The 14,991-nt window shown below is 37.1% G+C and overlaps 1 protein-coding gene across 1 annotated transcript in view; it reads left to right on the forward strand.

Moving 5' to 3' along the window:
* Positions 1 to 14,991, forward strand: part of col9a3 (collagen, type IX, alpha 3) — a 29,057-nt gene that overhangs the window by 9,512 nt on the left and 4,554 nt on the right. Inside the window, exons 6-22 of the mRNA XM_058410934.1 lie at positions 2,750 to 2,785; positions 4,452 to 4,475; positions 4,567 to 4,620; positions 5,384 to 5,437; positions 5,708 to 5,749; positions 6,482 to 6,538; positions 6,649 to 6,702; positions 6,864 to 6,917; positions 8,350 to 8,403; positions 8,501 to 8,554; positions 8,682 to 8,735; positions 10,155 to 10,208; positions 10,295 to 10,348; positions 10,453 to 10,506; positions 10,662 to 10,706; positions 11,092 to 11,145; positions 13,454 to 13,507. Coding sequence (XP_058266917.1) covers positions 2,750 to 2,785; positions 4,452 to 4,475; positions 4,567 to 4,620; positions 5,384 to 5,437; positions 5,708 to 5,749; positions 6,482 to 6,538; positions 6,649 to 6,702; positions 6,864 to 6,917; positions 8,350 to 8,403; positions 8,501 to 8,554; positions 8,682 to 8,735; positions 10,155 to 10,208; positions 10,295 to 10,348; positions 10,453 to 10,506; positions 10,662 to 10,706; positions 11,092 to 11,145; positions 13,454 to 13,507 — 852 coding nt within the window. The remainder of the gene's footprint in view (positions 1 to 2,749; positions 2,786 to 4,451; positions 4,476 to 4,566; positions 4,621 to 5,383; positions 5,438 to 5,707; positions 5,750 to 6,481; positions 6,539 to 6,648; positions 6,703 to 6,863; positions 6,918 to 8,349; positions 8,404 to 8,500; positions 8,555 to 8,681; positions 8,736 to 10,154; positions 10,209 to 10,294; positions 10,349 to 10,452; positions 10,507 to 10,661; positions 10,707 to 11,091; positions 11,146 to 13,453; positions 13,508 to 14,991) is intronic.

A 14,991-nucleotide genomic window follows, 5' to 3' on the forward strand; every position in this document is an offset into this window, starting at 1 on the left:
CATCATAAACACCACATCGTAAACACTATATAATAAACACTGCATCATAAACACTAGAGTTCAGCCTCTGTTCAGAATTTTAACAAATGTGTTTCTTTATTTATTTTTCACCTTAAAAATTAAAATTTACTTGCCTCCTGATCAAAGTAAATTCCTTTGCTGAGGTTCGGCTATAAATGCCTTTAACAATGCTTCTTCCTTTCCTTTCCTTGCAAAAACACAAAACATGTTCTCTGTTTGAGTTTTGCTGAAAGTGTCAGCATCGATTAACCTCCTGCAGAGCGAACTGGAAGATATTCAGAGTGGCTTCCGTGTGTGTGTGTGTGTGTGTGTGTGTGTGTTTTATTTTAACAAGCAATCAGCTGAATGTTTTTAGTCAAATCCCTCTGGATTCCTCTGATCTTAATCCAGTCTGGAATGTGGAGCTCAGAACTTTTAATTCGGATTTAGAGAAGATGAAAACAGTGTTAACCTGTGAGGATGAGGACGGGGATCGAGGAAGGTGATGCTTATGATATAGAAAGGTCCGGGATATTCTTCAGGGTTCAAATATGAACAAAATATGAACCTCTTAGTCTGGCATCAATCCGAAGAAAAATGGATGACTGACAGACTGGAAAGATCGATTTATTTATTCATTTATTTATTTTATTTTATTTTATTTTATTCATTTACTTTATTTATTTATTTGTAACTTAAACTTACTGGATTTCCCACAAAATAACGTTTCCACAACTTGAAATTCCTAGTTGGAAAGTGATAAAGGTGTCCTCTGCCCAAAGAGCAAGATATGACATCATATCAACATGGTGGTTATAGAGTCGTGTGTTTATCAAGGTACAGTCACATGGTTTGCTTAAATCTAGAGCTTGAAGAGAATAGAAGCAGTCTGTCTTTTATTATTTTTTTTAAAGATAAACACATTATGAATGTTAAAGATCGTTCACTTCATTAGTGCTAGCTTGCTAGTTTGTTGTTAGCAAAAGACAAGCTTTTCTGAAAAGGATGTAATACGGAGTTCAACTTCGGAGTTTAAGCAGAATGAAAACCACAAGTTAGCACTGGAATGTAAATGAAACTAATTTACTAGTTTGTGCTCACACCACACTGTCAGATCAAACACAGCTGAGTGTGTGTGTGTGTGTGTGTGTGTTTATTTTTGCTAGAAGTAGCAGGAAAGCATTAAAGACTAACAAATATCTCATTTTATATTTTTCTCATTTATTTTCACATTTTTCCTCCCTTTATTAAACATACACACTATGTTGCCAGAAGTTTTGGGACGTCTGCCTTTCCATGCACATGAATGTAATATGGAGTTGTCCCGCCCTTTGCAGCTATAACAGCTTCAACTCTTCTGTGAAGGCTTTCCACAAGGTTTAGGAGTGTGTTTATGGGAATTTTTGACCATTCCTCTAGAAGCGCATTTGTGAGGTCAGGCACTGATGTTGGACGAGAAGGTCTGGCTCACAGTCTCCACTCTAATTCATCCCAAAGGTGTTCTATGGGGTTGAGGTCAGGACTCTGTGCAGGCAAGTCAAGTTCCTCCACACCAAACTCACTCATCCATGTCTTTATGGACCTTGCTTTGGTCACTGGTGTGCAGTCATGTTGGAACAGGAAGGGGTCATCCCCAAACTGTTCCCACAAAGAGCATGAAATTGTCCAAAATGTCTTGGTATGAAGCTGAAGCATTAAGAGTTCTTTTCACTGGAACTAAGGGGCTGAATACAACACCTGAACTCAATGATTTGGAGGGTTGTCCCAATACTTGTGGCAATATAGTGTATCTTCATCAAATGTGGTCAGTGACCTTTTCAACTAATATCACCCATAACCCCACCCACAACTGGGGGGCAGTGGTGGCTCAAGTGGTTAAGGCTCTGGGTTGTTGATTGGAAAGTTCAAGCCCCAACACCACCAAACTGCCACTGCTGGAGCCCTGAGCAAGGCCCTTAACCCTCTCTACTCCAGGACTGCTGTATGATAGCTGACCCTGTGCTCTGACCTCAACCTCCAAAGCTGGGATCTGAGAAGAAAAGTATTGTATATGTGATAAAAATAAAGGCTTTCTTCAAGAGGCAAATAAAAATATCTGGGATGAATTCTATACAGAACAATTTGTGAAGAAAAGCCGAAATGCATCAAGGAGTTAGCTTACGTTGACAGTTTGCGTAACTAGGCAACAACGTTCTCTTGCGTTACATGACTTTGTGCTAGTGTATCCCGACATTTGCATACTTTTTTTTGCTACACACTCAGAAGTAGAGTCTTTACGTTCAGTGCATACATGAAAGTGATTCCAGTTTTCCAAGATGGCCGTCTCTATATAACATCACAATGTTCAGTAACGCTCTTGGTCGATGACAGTGCTTTTAGCCCAGCTGTAGTCCAAAGTTTTATCCTTTTTGGCATTAGGCATTAGGCCTTAGTTTGGGATGCATTACATCATCAACTAGGAAGTTTTTAAACTGTGTACAAAAAAGTTCAACTTGGTAAGCTATTTGTTTCAGTCTATTTTTTATTAACACAAACCCTTCTTCCATTTCAGAGAAGCACCCCCCCCCACACACACACACACAAACAAAACACTCACACACACAGGACAGCTTCATCTACCTGAACTTTCTAACTACATTTTTTTGATACTAGAGACTTGAGGTTTTATCAGAATGCTTAATGATTTGAGCATTGACCTCCTTGACCTCACAGGATTATATCTTTAATGAATGATATATTTGTGTTTTAGGGTGATGCAGGACCTCCTGGACCACCTGGACCTCCTGTAAGTCTACCTTGAAACATTATAATGAATAATTCTTTTTAGATGTATTTGTTCCCCAAGATATAGCAGATATGAGCGTGAGTAATGGACCGGCGATTGGACAAACAAAATAAAGAGGTTTTATTATTAAATGTTTTTGGAATGCAGGTTTTTTGAAGAGTTAATATAAAGACAAAGTCTTCAGTTTACTGAAAAGATTCCTACCTTTAACCTCTCAGAACAGTCACCTTCCCACTGTATTTAACATCACCATTACTGCATTTATTACATACTAATACTGTTGCAGAAAATACTCCACACATCATATTCAAATTAGAAAATATGAAATATTACACCAATAAAATATCATTTACTGTACAGAATTATAGAGAAAACAGCTGTAGAGTCCTGGACCTATAATCCCAAGACCCCTATAATCCTAGGGCCCTCTTCAGGGATGGAGTAATGTTCCCAGGGCTGTGTATTCCCAGGGATGGATTTATATTTGCAGGATTATTACTCCCTGGGTTGATGTTCCAAGGGCCCTGTATTCTCCTGGATTCATTTCCCCAGGATAATTATTCCCATGATTAACATTCCCATGTTCCTATATTCTCCAGGATTAATGTTCTTAGGGATTAACATTCCCAGGGTCCTTTATTCCCCCCTATTAATATCCCCAGGATAAATATTCCCAGGGTCCAATATTCCCCTCATTAATGTCCCCAGGATTAATTTTCTCTGGGACTAACATCTGCATGGTCTTATATTCCCATGATTATTGTCCCCTGGATTAATATTCTCCAGGATTAACATCCCCAGGGTCCCATTTTCTCCAGCATTAATGCTCTTAGGGATTAACATTCCCAAGGTCCTATTTTACCCTGTATTTATGTCCCCAGGGTTAATATTCTTCAGGATTAACATCCCCAGGGTCCTATTTTCTTCAGAATTAATGTTCTTAGGAATTAACATTCCCAGGGTATTGTATTGTACCACACACAATGTCCCCAGGATTAACATTCCCAGGGTCCTATAATCCCCCATATTAATGTCCCCAGGATTAACATTCCCATGGTAATATTTTCCCCTGTATTAATGTCCCCAGGATTAACATTCCCATGGTAATATTTTCCCCTGTATTAATGTCCCCAGGATTAACATTCCCATGGTAATATTTTCCCCTGTATTAATGTCCCCAGGATTAATATTCTCCATCAACATTCCCAGGGTCCTATATTCTCCAGTATTAATGTTCTTAGGGTTTAACATCCCCAGGGTCTTATAATCCCTGATATTAATATTCCCAGGATTAACATCCCCATGGTCCTATATTCCCCATCATTATTGTCCCCAGGATTAATATTAACATTCCCAGGGTTTCCGGACGTCTATATTTCTAGGGATCTATACAATCAGGACTCCATATTCCTTGAGCTCCATTTTCCTAGAACATTGTGTATCCAAAATTATATGATTATTATATTATATTATTCCTAGAATATATTTTTATTTATCATAACACTTTATGACAGTTTCATTATTATTCCTTTAATTCATCCCAGTGTTTGTAATAATAATACGATTTGTAATTTTTTTAAATTCATTTCATTATTGTTATTTTTAAAGTGTCTGATGTTCATTAATTCATAACATAAACCTGTGTGTGTGTTTGTGTGTGTCTTAGGGCAGAGGGAGACCTGGAGCTCCTGTAAGTACAGTTATCTGTTACTCCTGTCACTCATTATCACTTCATACTGTGGATGAGACAGAAATCGCAAAGTGTGTGTGTGTGATCTCAGGGCCTGTCTGGAGCTAATGGACTGCCTGGTGGTGTAGGACCTCAGGGACCTCCAGTGAGTCTTCTAATCTTCTTCACACAGCAGCACAGAGGTCCAGGACAAGTCTCTGTTGAAAACAGAGAAATTGCAAAAGATTAAATACTCAAAAGATAGAAATGCTGAAATCCCAAATGCTGAAACCTACAGGAATCATATCAGTGTCTCGGACAGACATGATGTGGTTTGTATGACACTCTGTCACCCATAAATGTGAAGAAACATGGAAAAATCTAGAAGCATACTGTAAAAACAGTAGACGCTTTAACTTTAAGCCGAATCGCTTTCTTCATCAGCATGGTCTAACGCTTGACAGCAGAACTGGTGTTTAGGATCATCATATAGCTTTAATATGATGTGTAGATTTTATTAAACTGATCTAAACGGTGTGTTTTAAGAATGTGTGAGGATTTAGATCTGATTTACACACTGCCAAAATCAGAAGCTAGAAACTTTCACTACTTCTTAGCTAAATTAGGGTCATTCTTCCTAATTAAAGACGATGTAAAACCTTTTGGTTGATCGACTAAAGCTTTTTAAAAAAGTATATTACATTACTTTTGGTGGCTGAACTGCTCTTTCAAAAGTTTTGAGGATTCTAGTGTGTTAGAGTTGTTTATTATTAATCCATTATAAAAGTATAAAATATGCTACAGTATTAAAATTCAGTGTTATTATTCATTGTAGTAATAATAAAGAATTAAAAGAACTTTACAGACTTTTACACACTGGATTTTAGTGTCACCAGTTTACCATCTGTTCATCTGTTGTCTCTCTTTAGGGACCAGAAGGTCTTCCAGGACTTCCAGGGCTTCCAGGTCCAGATGGACCGCCTGTAAGTGCTCCACTTGATACTTGAAATAATAAAAAAAGTGGTGAAAGAAATAATAATAATAATAATAATAATAATAATAATAAACATCATCATCATTATCATAATCAGTATTCATGCAGAATTGATATTATGGTAAACAATCAACTCCTCTGTATTCCTGAAGCTCAAGCGAGCTGGAAAAAGAGTGAAAGAAGAATTTGTCTAGAGAGTTTGTCGAAGAGTTGATCTTCGATACGTAACTGCGATTTTTGTTCTTCCTTGCCTGTTTAGGGACTCCCCGGAGCTCTTCCTGAGGGAAATGGAGATTTACTGGTAAGTTCATTGCTAAATGTATCATGGAATTTCCATGATACATACATGATACATTGGAATTTCCATGATACATTCCAATAATTCAATATGATATTGTTTTCTACTGGAAATCTTTTGAATGAAAAATCTTTCATGTAAATCATAACAAAAATCATTTCTGTTACATTTAAACTGCAGGTTAAAATGTCCATTAAAATAACTTTTCTTTATTCTTTCTTTTCTTGACAGTGTGAATGTGTGAATAATTTATTTAAAAAATTAATAAATAAAATGAAAAACAAAATGGAAATTTGGAAATAAAATAGAATTAGCTTTTAGCATAATGTAATGTAGCTTTAAATTCTAAATTAACTGAACGAAAACTAAATTTTTTATTGTGTTTAAAAAAATAAAAATTGTTTAAAAAAGTTCATGTAAACTAGTCTGTTTATTACATGAACCAAATTGGTTATAAAGTGTTTACTAAATATTTAATACTAAACATTTTGTATAAATTGATTAAACTCAAATTCATAATAATATGAAATTTTAATTATTTATTTAATTCTTTCATTTATTTTTGTTTAGTTGGTTTTTCCAGCATTTTATAAATGTCAGTCATAAATAGTTTTTAAAATAATTTTACATTTTGAGTACATTTTATTTGATTTATAATCAATATTAACATTTTATAATCACTAATTTATATGAACTGAATATTTTGTTATGAAAGCATCATGTATCTTGTTTCAGTGTCCTGCTATCTGTCCACCGGGACCCCCGGGGCCTCCTGGAATGCCCGGTTTCAAGGTAACTCATCAGAAGCTAGATATTTCTGCATGGATTTTCTGTAGAGAAATCTCATTCTCTGAAATTTATTATTCCTATTGCTTTTAATTGGCCTTTCTACAACCTTTTAGGGACACACAGGACACAAAGGAGACAAAGGAGAGCCAGGGAAAGATGGAGAGAAGGTAAGATTGGAGCATGATTGGATAATTTTTGGCATTTTTTTAATTATCAATATTTGATTAAATGATGAAGTGATGGCTGGATATATTAGATGATTAGATATATAGGTATATATGTACTGACAGGGCGTGCTTGTGTAACTATCTCTAAATGTTCTCTACAGGGTGAGCAAGGCCCGCCTGGCCCTCCTGGAATCCCAGGAACTGTTGGTCTACAGGTGAGAGATCCATCCTATAGACTCTATAGTTCACATAACACGCCCATTTCCACTAAGTCCAGGAGCTAATATTCTATTTCAGTGGAAATGCTTCATTATATTAACAGTAGTAGTGTATCAGCCAGTATCAGTAATCAGAATTAACCAATGATCCATTCTGGAGAGAAGTTCATGGTCATGGAAATTAGCATCACCATGGCAACAGACTACGAACCTAATTAAGGATGAATTTAGAGACATTCTCCAGGCTTCAACGAAGAAACTACAGTACCACTAATGGCACAAAGACTACAGGATATGAGCTGAAGCGCTGTTATTATATTATGTATTTATAGCAGTGCTTTTGAATTCTCAAATCTGATTGGTCAGGATGTGTTCTATAAGAGCATCTCTGACAAAAGTAACTAAAAATATTACAGGTTCATACTAATGCACTTGTTCTAATATATATTATCGTTTCTATGGTAACAGCTCATCCACAGGGAAGAGTATAGCAGACATGGTGCATAATCTAAGACTGATAAATAAATAAGATTTAACAAACAGAAAGATATTGATTTGGTTTCCTTTATGGAGCCGTTTATGGAAGGAGTCTAGAAGGAGTTTTACAGACAGAGGAGTTAGAGTGTGTTTTTTTTGTTTTGTTTTGTTTAGTTTTGTTTAGTTCTGTTTTATTAATTTAAAGAGGCTAGTCAGGGAAATACTGTTTATAGCTGCTATAAACAGGCAGTGGTGGCTCAAGTGGTTAAGGTCATTGACTTCTGAGTCGTTGAATGGAAGATCAGGGTTCAAGCCCCAGCAACCTGCCATTGCTGGGCCCTTGAGCAAGGCCCCCAACCCACCCTGCTCCAGGGGCTCTGCATCATGGCTGACCCTGTGCTCTGACCCCAACCCCCAAGGATTGGATATGTGAAGAAAAGAATTTCACTGTGCAGTAATGTATATGTGACAAATAAAGACTACTTAACTTCACGTAAGAAAAAATGTTGTCTCATGGACGTCATTTCACTCATCAACATTATACATAACTATAAATGGGAAAAATTAAGGATGATTAGTATGATCAACATGGTATCCACTTTGTTTCAGACTTCATCATGCCACCTGATGATTAGTTTCCTATAACAGCATGCCCTGTAGTTTTCATTCCTTAATTACACCATGAAACATCTGCTGCATTTCCTGAATGAATCACCATGAATCATCTGCTGCTGTGAAGAAAGAACATATGAAAGATTGGGGTTAAAAATTTAAATAAAAAATAAAAAACACAGAACAGAGAAAAGCTCGTTGAAGAAATCTATGTGGGCTTTTAGCTGAAGTAAATTTGAGTGAAATACAAACAAACATCCACACACTACAGCCTCTATACTGAAGGAAATGGAGCTAAAAGCACTGATTAATCACCAGGTTTGTGGTCATCTTCTTTCAGGGCCCTCGAGGTTTGAGAGGACTTCCAGGTCCTGTGGGACCCGTCGGAGACAGAGTAAGCAATTTCACCTCTTCATCATCATCATCATCATCATCATCATCTGTATTAATTATTGACATTTGGCTTTCTATCATTCCCCTTCTGCTTGTAGGGTTTGCCAGGTTTCCGGGGCAAGCCTGGTATTCTTGGTGTGATTGGAAAAACAGTGAGTATCTCCATAACATCGATACCTCAGTGTCCTCCATCTTAATTATCCTCCAGCTTTTAACCTGCACTCAAGGAACGAGTCTCAACAATAAAAGAGCTCTGTGTGTCTCATTTGATAATTCCAGGGTGACGCCGGAGAGAGAGGACCCGTGGGTTTTAAAGGACCTAAAGGAGAAATTGTGAGTGTGCATTTACAACAACCAGACGCTGGGATGTCCTGAAAAGTGTTATGACATCATTGTTATGCCATACTGGTATAGATAATGACATCAAAAAAAATAATATTACTAGCTGCTACATGATTATGAAATGGATAAGTGGCTTTTCTCTACTCAGGGTTAAAGCTATTGACTTTAGAAACTCTAAATAACTGATCTTTGTCACTAAAAGAGCATCAACATAATAGACACTATTATAGCAGCATAAAGTTCTATAGTTGATTTTAAGCAGAAGGCAATCCTTGTTTTTTAGCACAAAATCTACGATTTCAGCAGCAATATAACTGCGTGAAAAGTGAAAGAAAGAAAGATATAGAAAGAGAGAGAGAGCGAGAGAGAAAGAAAGAAAAAAAGAAAGAAAAACGAGAGAGAGGGAAAGAAAGCAAGAAAGAAAGCAAGAAAGAAAGCAAGAAAGAAAGAAAGAAAGAAAGAAAGAAAGAAAGAAAGAAAGAAAGAAAGAAAGAAAGAAAGAAATTTTGCGGACAAATCCAAACACTGACACAATGCCTCACAACCCATTCTACGGCACATGTGGCCCGACATTTCTTCAGTTCCTCACTCACTATCTTTAAAAAATAGTGAATAAAACAACCTTAGAACGATGATTTCTATAAACCTAAAGCTCAGAAGAAGGTAGCGAAGATCAAAGGTATGTCTGTATTGTATATAGACACATTGTTCAGGCATAACATTGTGAGCAGTGATAGGTGAAGTGATAAACACTGATGATCAAGCGAGAGCGAGTTTGACGAAGGGCCAAATTGTGATGGCGGATAGACCACTGGCTCAGAGCATCTCTAAAACTGCAGCTCTTGTGGTGGTGTTCCTGGTCTGCAGTGGTCAGTATCTGTCAAAAGTGGTCCAAGGAAGGAACAGCGGTGAACCAGAGATGTGGGGAGTGAAGGCTGTCCCGTGTGATCCGATCCAACAGAAAAGCCACTGTTGCTCAGATTGCTGAAGAAGTTAATGCTGGTTCTGATAGAAAGGGGTCAGAATACACAGTGCATGACAGGTCAGGGCTGTTTGGCAGCAAAAGGGTGACCAACACAATATTAGGCAGGTGGTCATAATGTTATGCCTGTTATGTCTGTATAGTACGATCAGATTCTTTTTGTAATCTGCCAATAAAGCTAGTAAGAAAGCAAGCACATGTGCCATGTAAATTAATTACTTTTTAAACAAAAATGTGTACAAACCATTTAGTGGGTTATATAGATTTCTCAGTGGACCTAAAATAAAATGTAAAAAGAATTCTGTAAAGGCCACACCCACAAACCTGATGAAAATACATCACCATCAAGGATCAAGCCACACTTTTATTTCCTGTTGCTTGAAAATATGAAGTAATAACCCTGACATCATGACCTCTTTTCTCTCCAGGGTAAAATCGGTCCTAAAGGTCTGCCTGGAAATCTAGGCCCCAAAGGAGAACCTGTAAGTGATTCTAAATGTGATTTGATTATAATATAGCAGTATATGAGTGTGTGAGATGATTTAACACACACCTGTGTCTCAAACAGGGCATGCCAGGCAGAGACGGCAAAGATGGCACTCAGGGATACGATGGTGAAAAAGTAAGGCTGGTTTTTGACATTTCTGAAGGTAAAATTGATCTTTGTGTCATGGATACACTCAGAAGTAGTCTAGGTGTGAACATCTCGTGCTAATTCTCCATCAGGGTGATGCTGGACGGCCGGGAGTTCCCGGAGAGAAAGGGCCTAACGGTTTACCTGTAAGTATGCAGAACATGGAGACACGTCAGATATTAGTGTTAATAATATAACCAGATAAAATGTATATTATTGATAGTTTTATGTTCACTCTGTAGTACAGCTTAACAGCATTGTGTACAGCAGTGTATAAATGTGTGTGTGTGTTTGTTTTCAGGGTCTGCCAGGAAAGGCTGGAGTAAAAGGTGCCAAAGGAGTTGTTGTGAGTAACACAACACAACTTGCTTTCCTGATATACAGTTAACTGGGACAGTTTTAGAAAAAGAAAGAAAGAAAGAGAGAGAGAGAGAGAGAGAGAGAGAGAGAGAAAGAAAAAGAGAGAGAGAGAGAGAGAGAGAGAGAGAGAGAGAGAGAGGAGAGAGAAAGAAAGTCCACCTTCTTTGATGGCAGCAAAGACAAAAAAGTGGAAGTGCAGAGAGTCCAAATATTTTTGGACTGGTTTCAGATCTGAGAAAAGGGGGATATCTTTTTATCTTATTTCAGATGTACAGAGATACCATCACATCTCACCATTCTGTTAAATTTAAAACATTTTAAACTCTGATTTAAATGAACATTTTAACTCTTCAACTCTTTCCATCCTACAGGGTGACCAAGGAAAGACGGGAGAAGTGGGACCAGCTGGAGAGCCAGGTATTCCTGTATGTATCTGACTGGCGTTTGTAGCCGAACACCTCAGGCATGGTCATGACTATCTGATCAGACTAGAACAGATTAATACACTCTGAAGGCCAAAATACAGCTGCATGTTTAATACACACTGTTTTTAATCCAGACCTTCTCTGTGTATTTATTTATTTTACATATTTATTTTAATATGAAGTTATCTAAAGACTTTTCTTCTAAAACTTTTCTGTTTTACTGTTCAGTTATTTTTATGCTTTTTGATTGCTTTTTAATGCTTTAATGCTTTTTAATGCTTTTTCAATGATTTTTATGCAAGATAGATAGATAGATAGATAGATAGATAGATAGATAGATAGATAGATAGACAGACAGACAGACAGACAGACATCTTTTGTTATATATTTGTTGAGTAAAATAATTCTTAGGCCTTACAATATTCTTTTATATAGCTATAGAGTTTGTTCTATTATGTAGTTATTATTTTTAATATCTAACTCAATAAATAATCTCAAATAATCTTTAAATATTCTTATTCAATGTAGTTTATATGAATACATACATACATATATATACAGTGAGGGAAAAAATGATTTGATCCCCTGCTGATTTTGTACGTTTGCCCACTGACAAAGAAATGATCAGTCTGTAATTTTAATGGTAGGTTTATCTGAACAGTGAGAGACAGAATAACAACAAAAAAATCCAGAAAATCACATTTCAGAAAAGTTCTACATTGATTTGCATTTTATTGAGTGAAATAAGTATTTGACCCCTTTGCAAAACATGACTTAGTACTTGGTGGCAAACCCTTGTTGGCAATCACAGACGTCAGACATTTCTTGTAGTTGGCCACCAGGTTTGCACACATCTCACATCTCAAGGAATTTGGGCCCACTCCTCTTTGTAGATCCTCTCCAAGTCATTAAGGTTTTGTGGCTGACCCTTCAGCTCCCTCCACAGATTTTCTATGAGATTAAGGTCTGGAGACTGGCTAGGCCACTACAGGACCTTAATGTGCTTCTTTTTGAACCACCGCCTTGGCCGTGTGTTTTGGGTCATTGTCAGGCTGGAATATCCATCCACAACCCATTTTCAATGCCCTGGCTGAGGGAAGGAGGTTCTCATCCAAGATTTAACAGGACATGGCTCCGTCCATCGTCCCTTTGATGCGGTGCAGTTGTCCATCACCAGGGGATGGTGTACTTGGGGTCATAGGCAGCATTCCTCCTCCTCCAAACACGGCAAGTTGAGTTGATGCCAAAGAGCTTGATTTTGGTCTCATTTGACCACAACACTTTCACCCAGTTCTCCTCTGAATCATTCAGATGTTCACTGGGAAACTTCAGATGAGCCTGTACATGTGCTTTCTTTAGCAGGGGGACCTTGCGGGAGCTACTGGATTTCAGTCTTTCATGGCGTAGTGTGTTACCAATTGTTTTCTTGGTGACTGTGGTCCCAGCTGCCTTGAGATCATTGACAAAATCCTCCAGTGTAATTCTGGACTGATTCCTCACCGTTCTCATGATCATTGAAACTCCATGAGGTGAGATCTTGCATGGAGCCCCAGACCGAGGAAAATTGAAACCTTTTGTGTTTCTTCCATTTGGGAATAATCACACCAACTGTTGTCACCTTCTCACCAAGCTGCTTGGCGATGGTCTTGTAGCTTATTCCAGCCTTGTGTAGGTCTACAATCTTGTCCCTGACATCCATGGACAGCTCTTTGGTCTTGGCCATGATGGAGAGTTTGGAATCTGATTGATTGCTTCCTTCTGTGGACAGGTGTCTTTCATACAGTTAATGAGCTGAGATTAAGAGCACTCCCCGAGAGTGCTCCTACTGTAATCTCAGCTCCTTACCTGTATAAAAGACACCTGGGAGCCAGAAATCTTTCTGATTGATAGACTTGGGGATCAAATACTTATTTCACTCATTAAAATGCAAATCAATGTAGAACTTTTCTGAAATGTGTTTTTCTGGATTTTTTTGTTGTTATTCTGTCTCTCACTGTTCAAATACACCGACCATTAAAATTACAGACTGATCATTTCTTTGTTAGTGGGCAAACGTACAAAATCAGCAGGGGATCAAATAATTTTTTTCCCTCACTGTATATGATATATATATATATATATATATATATATATATATATATATATATATATATATATTTATATATATATATAAATATAAATTTATATATATGTGTATATATATATATATATATATATATATATATATACACATACATTTATATATATATATATATATGAAAATATGTTTTAGATCCATGAATGACTTTTATTTTGCCTCCTCCAACAGGGAGAGATTGGAATTCCAGGAGAGCGAGGTGAAGCAGGACCCAGAGGCATTGCTGTGAGTACATTACACAGGAGTAATATTATAGAGTCAAATATTACACTTCAAATGAATCTTTTAAGAACACAAACACACTCACAATCACACACACACACACACTCAGAATCACACACTAACACATAAACACACATTTTACATTAAAATATTACAGTTGAAATGAAACAAATACACACACACACAATCACACACATTTTAGAGTAAAATATTAAAGATGAAATGAAACAAATACACACACACACACTCAATCACACACATACATATGTATTCACCACACACACACACACACATTAGAGCATTTTGCCAATACAACTGTCATATTTTCACCCACATAATCAACATAAGATCTTTAAGTACATCATGTAAGGACGCTACAATGCTTATAAAATCTTCATCATGAGTCCAAAAACCATGTGGGGAAATTCTTTATACTCTAAACTCTGGGGAGCTTTATACTCTTTATACTTTATACTTTGTTTCTTGTCAGTTCAGATATTAGATATCATATAACAGCAGAGTTACTGCTCCAGCCAAGTTTCTGCTTATTTATCAAACAATAGACCCTGATGGCTCGTGTGTGGAGGATCGTACGGGTCAGACGTTGCTAAGCAACAAAAGATTTTAATAACAGTAACATCGTGAAAAATATTCAGAATGACATTTACAGAGATAGGAGAGAACTGGAGAACAAATAATGTGTTTATGATAGAGGGCAGAGAATTACGACTGAGCCGTGACTCAGCCTTTTAAAGGCTCTCTCTCTCTCATTCTACTTCAGATATTAGATATAATATTCCATATGGTATTGAAATTAAGCCTTTTTTTAATGTAAACGTTATTTGTGTGTACACTCTTTGTTCAGTTCCAAACGTTAGAGTTTTATCAGATCGCCTTTCTCATTGTTGTATTGTCATTTCATTGTACGATAAGAGGAACAAAACTTTTTACCACCCCAAGCTAAAGATTTGCAGATCTAGTTTTGTTGATTATGTTGATGAGAATGCTTCATTTGCATAGATACTTTGCATCCAAGGAAGAAATGCATCTATAAACGATTAAGTATTATAGATATATAGTAGATAGACAGTGGTCCGATAACTGGATTATATACTTTAAGTTTAGTGTACATTGCTGTGGAGTTGCACTGATCTGGATGTAGGTCATGATTAACGATAGCAACCGAAAGCAAAGCAGACTGCAAACCCGGCGGTCAGTTAAAATACAAGAGAACTACAGCATTGTCCTGCAAGAAACCTGAACAAATACACCAATCAGTCATAACATTATGAGCAGTGGGAGGTGAAGTGAATAAGACTGATGATCTCATCATGGCACCTATCAGTGGGTGGGATATATTAGACAGCAAGTGAACATTTGATGTGTTAGAAGCAGGAAAAATTGACAAGCGTAAGGATTTGTGCGAGTGATGGTGGACAGACGACTGGATCAGAGCATCTCCAAAACTGCAGCTCTTGTGGGGTGTT

This window comes from Hemibagrus wyckioides, linkage group LG15 (genome assembly GCF_019097595.1).
Source record: "Hemibagrus wyckioides isolate EC202008001 linkage group LG15, SWU_Hwy_1.0, whole genome shotgun sequence".
Classification (NCBI taxonomy): domain Eukaryota; kingdom Metazoa; phylum Chordata; class Actinopteri; order Siluriformes; family Bagridae; genus Hemibagrus; species Hemibagrus wyckioides.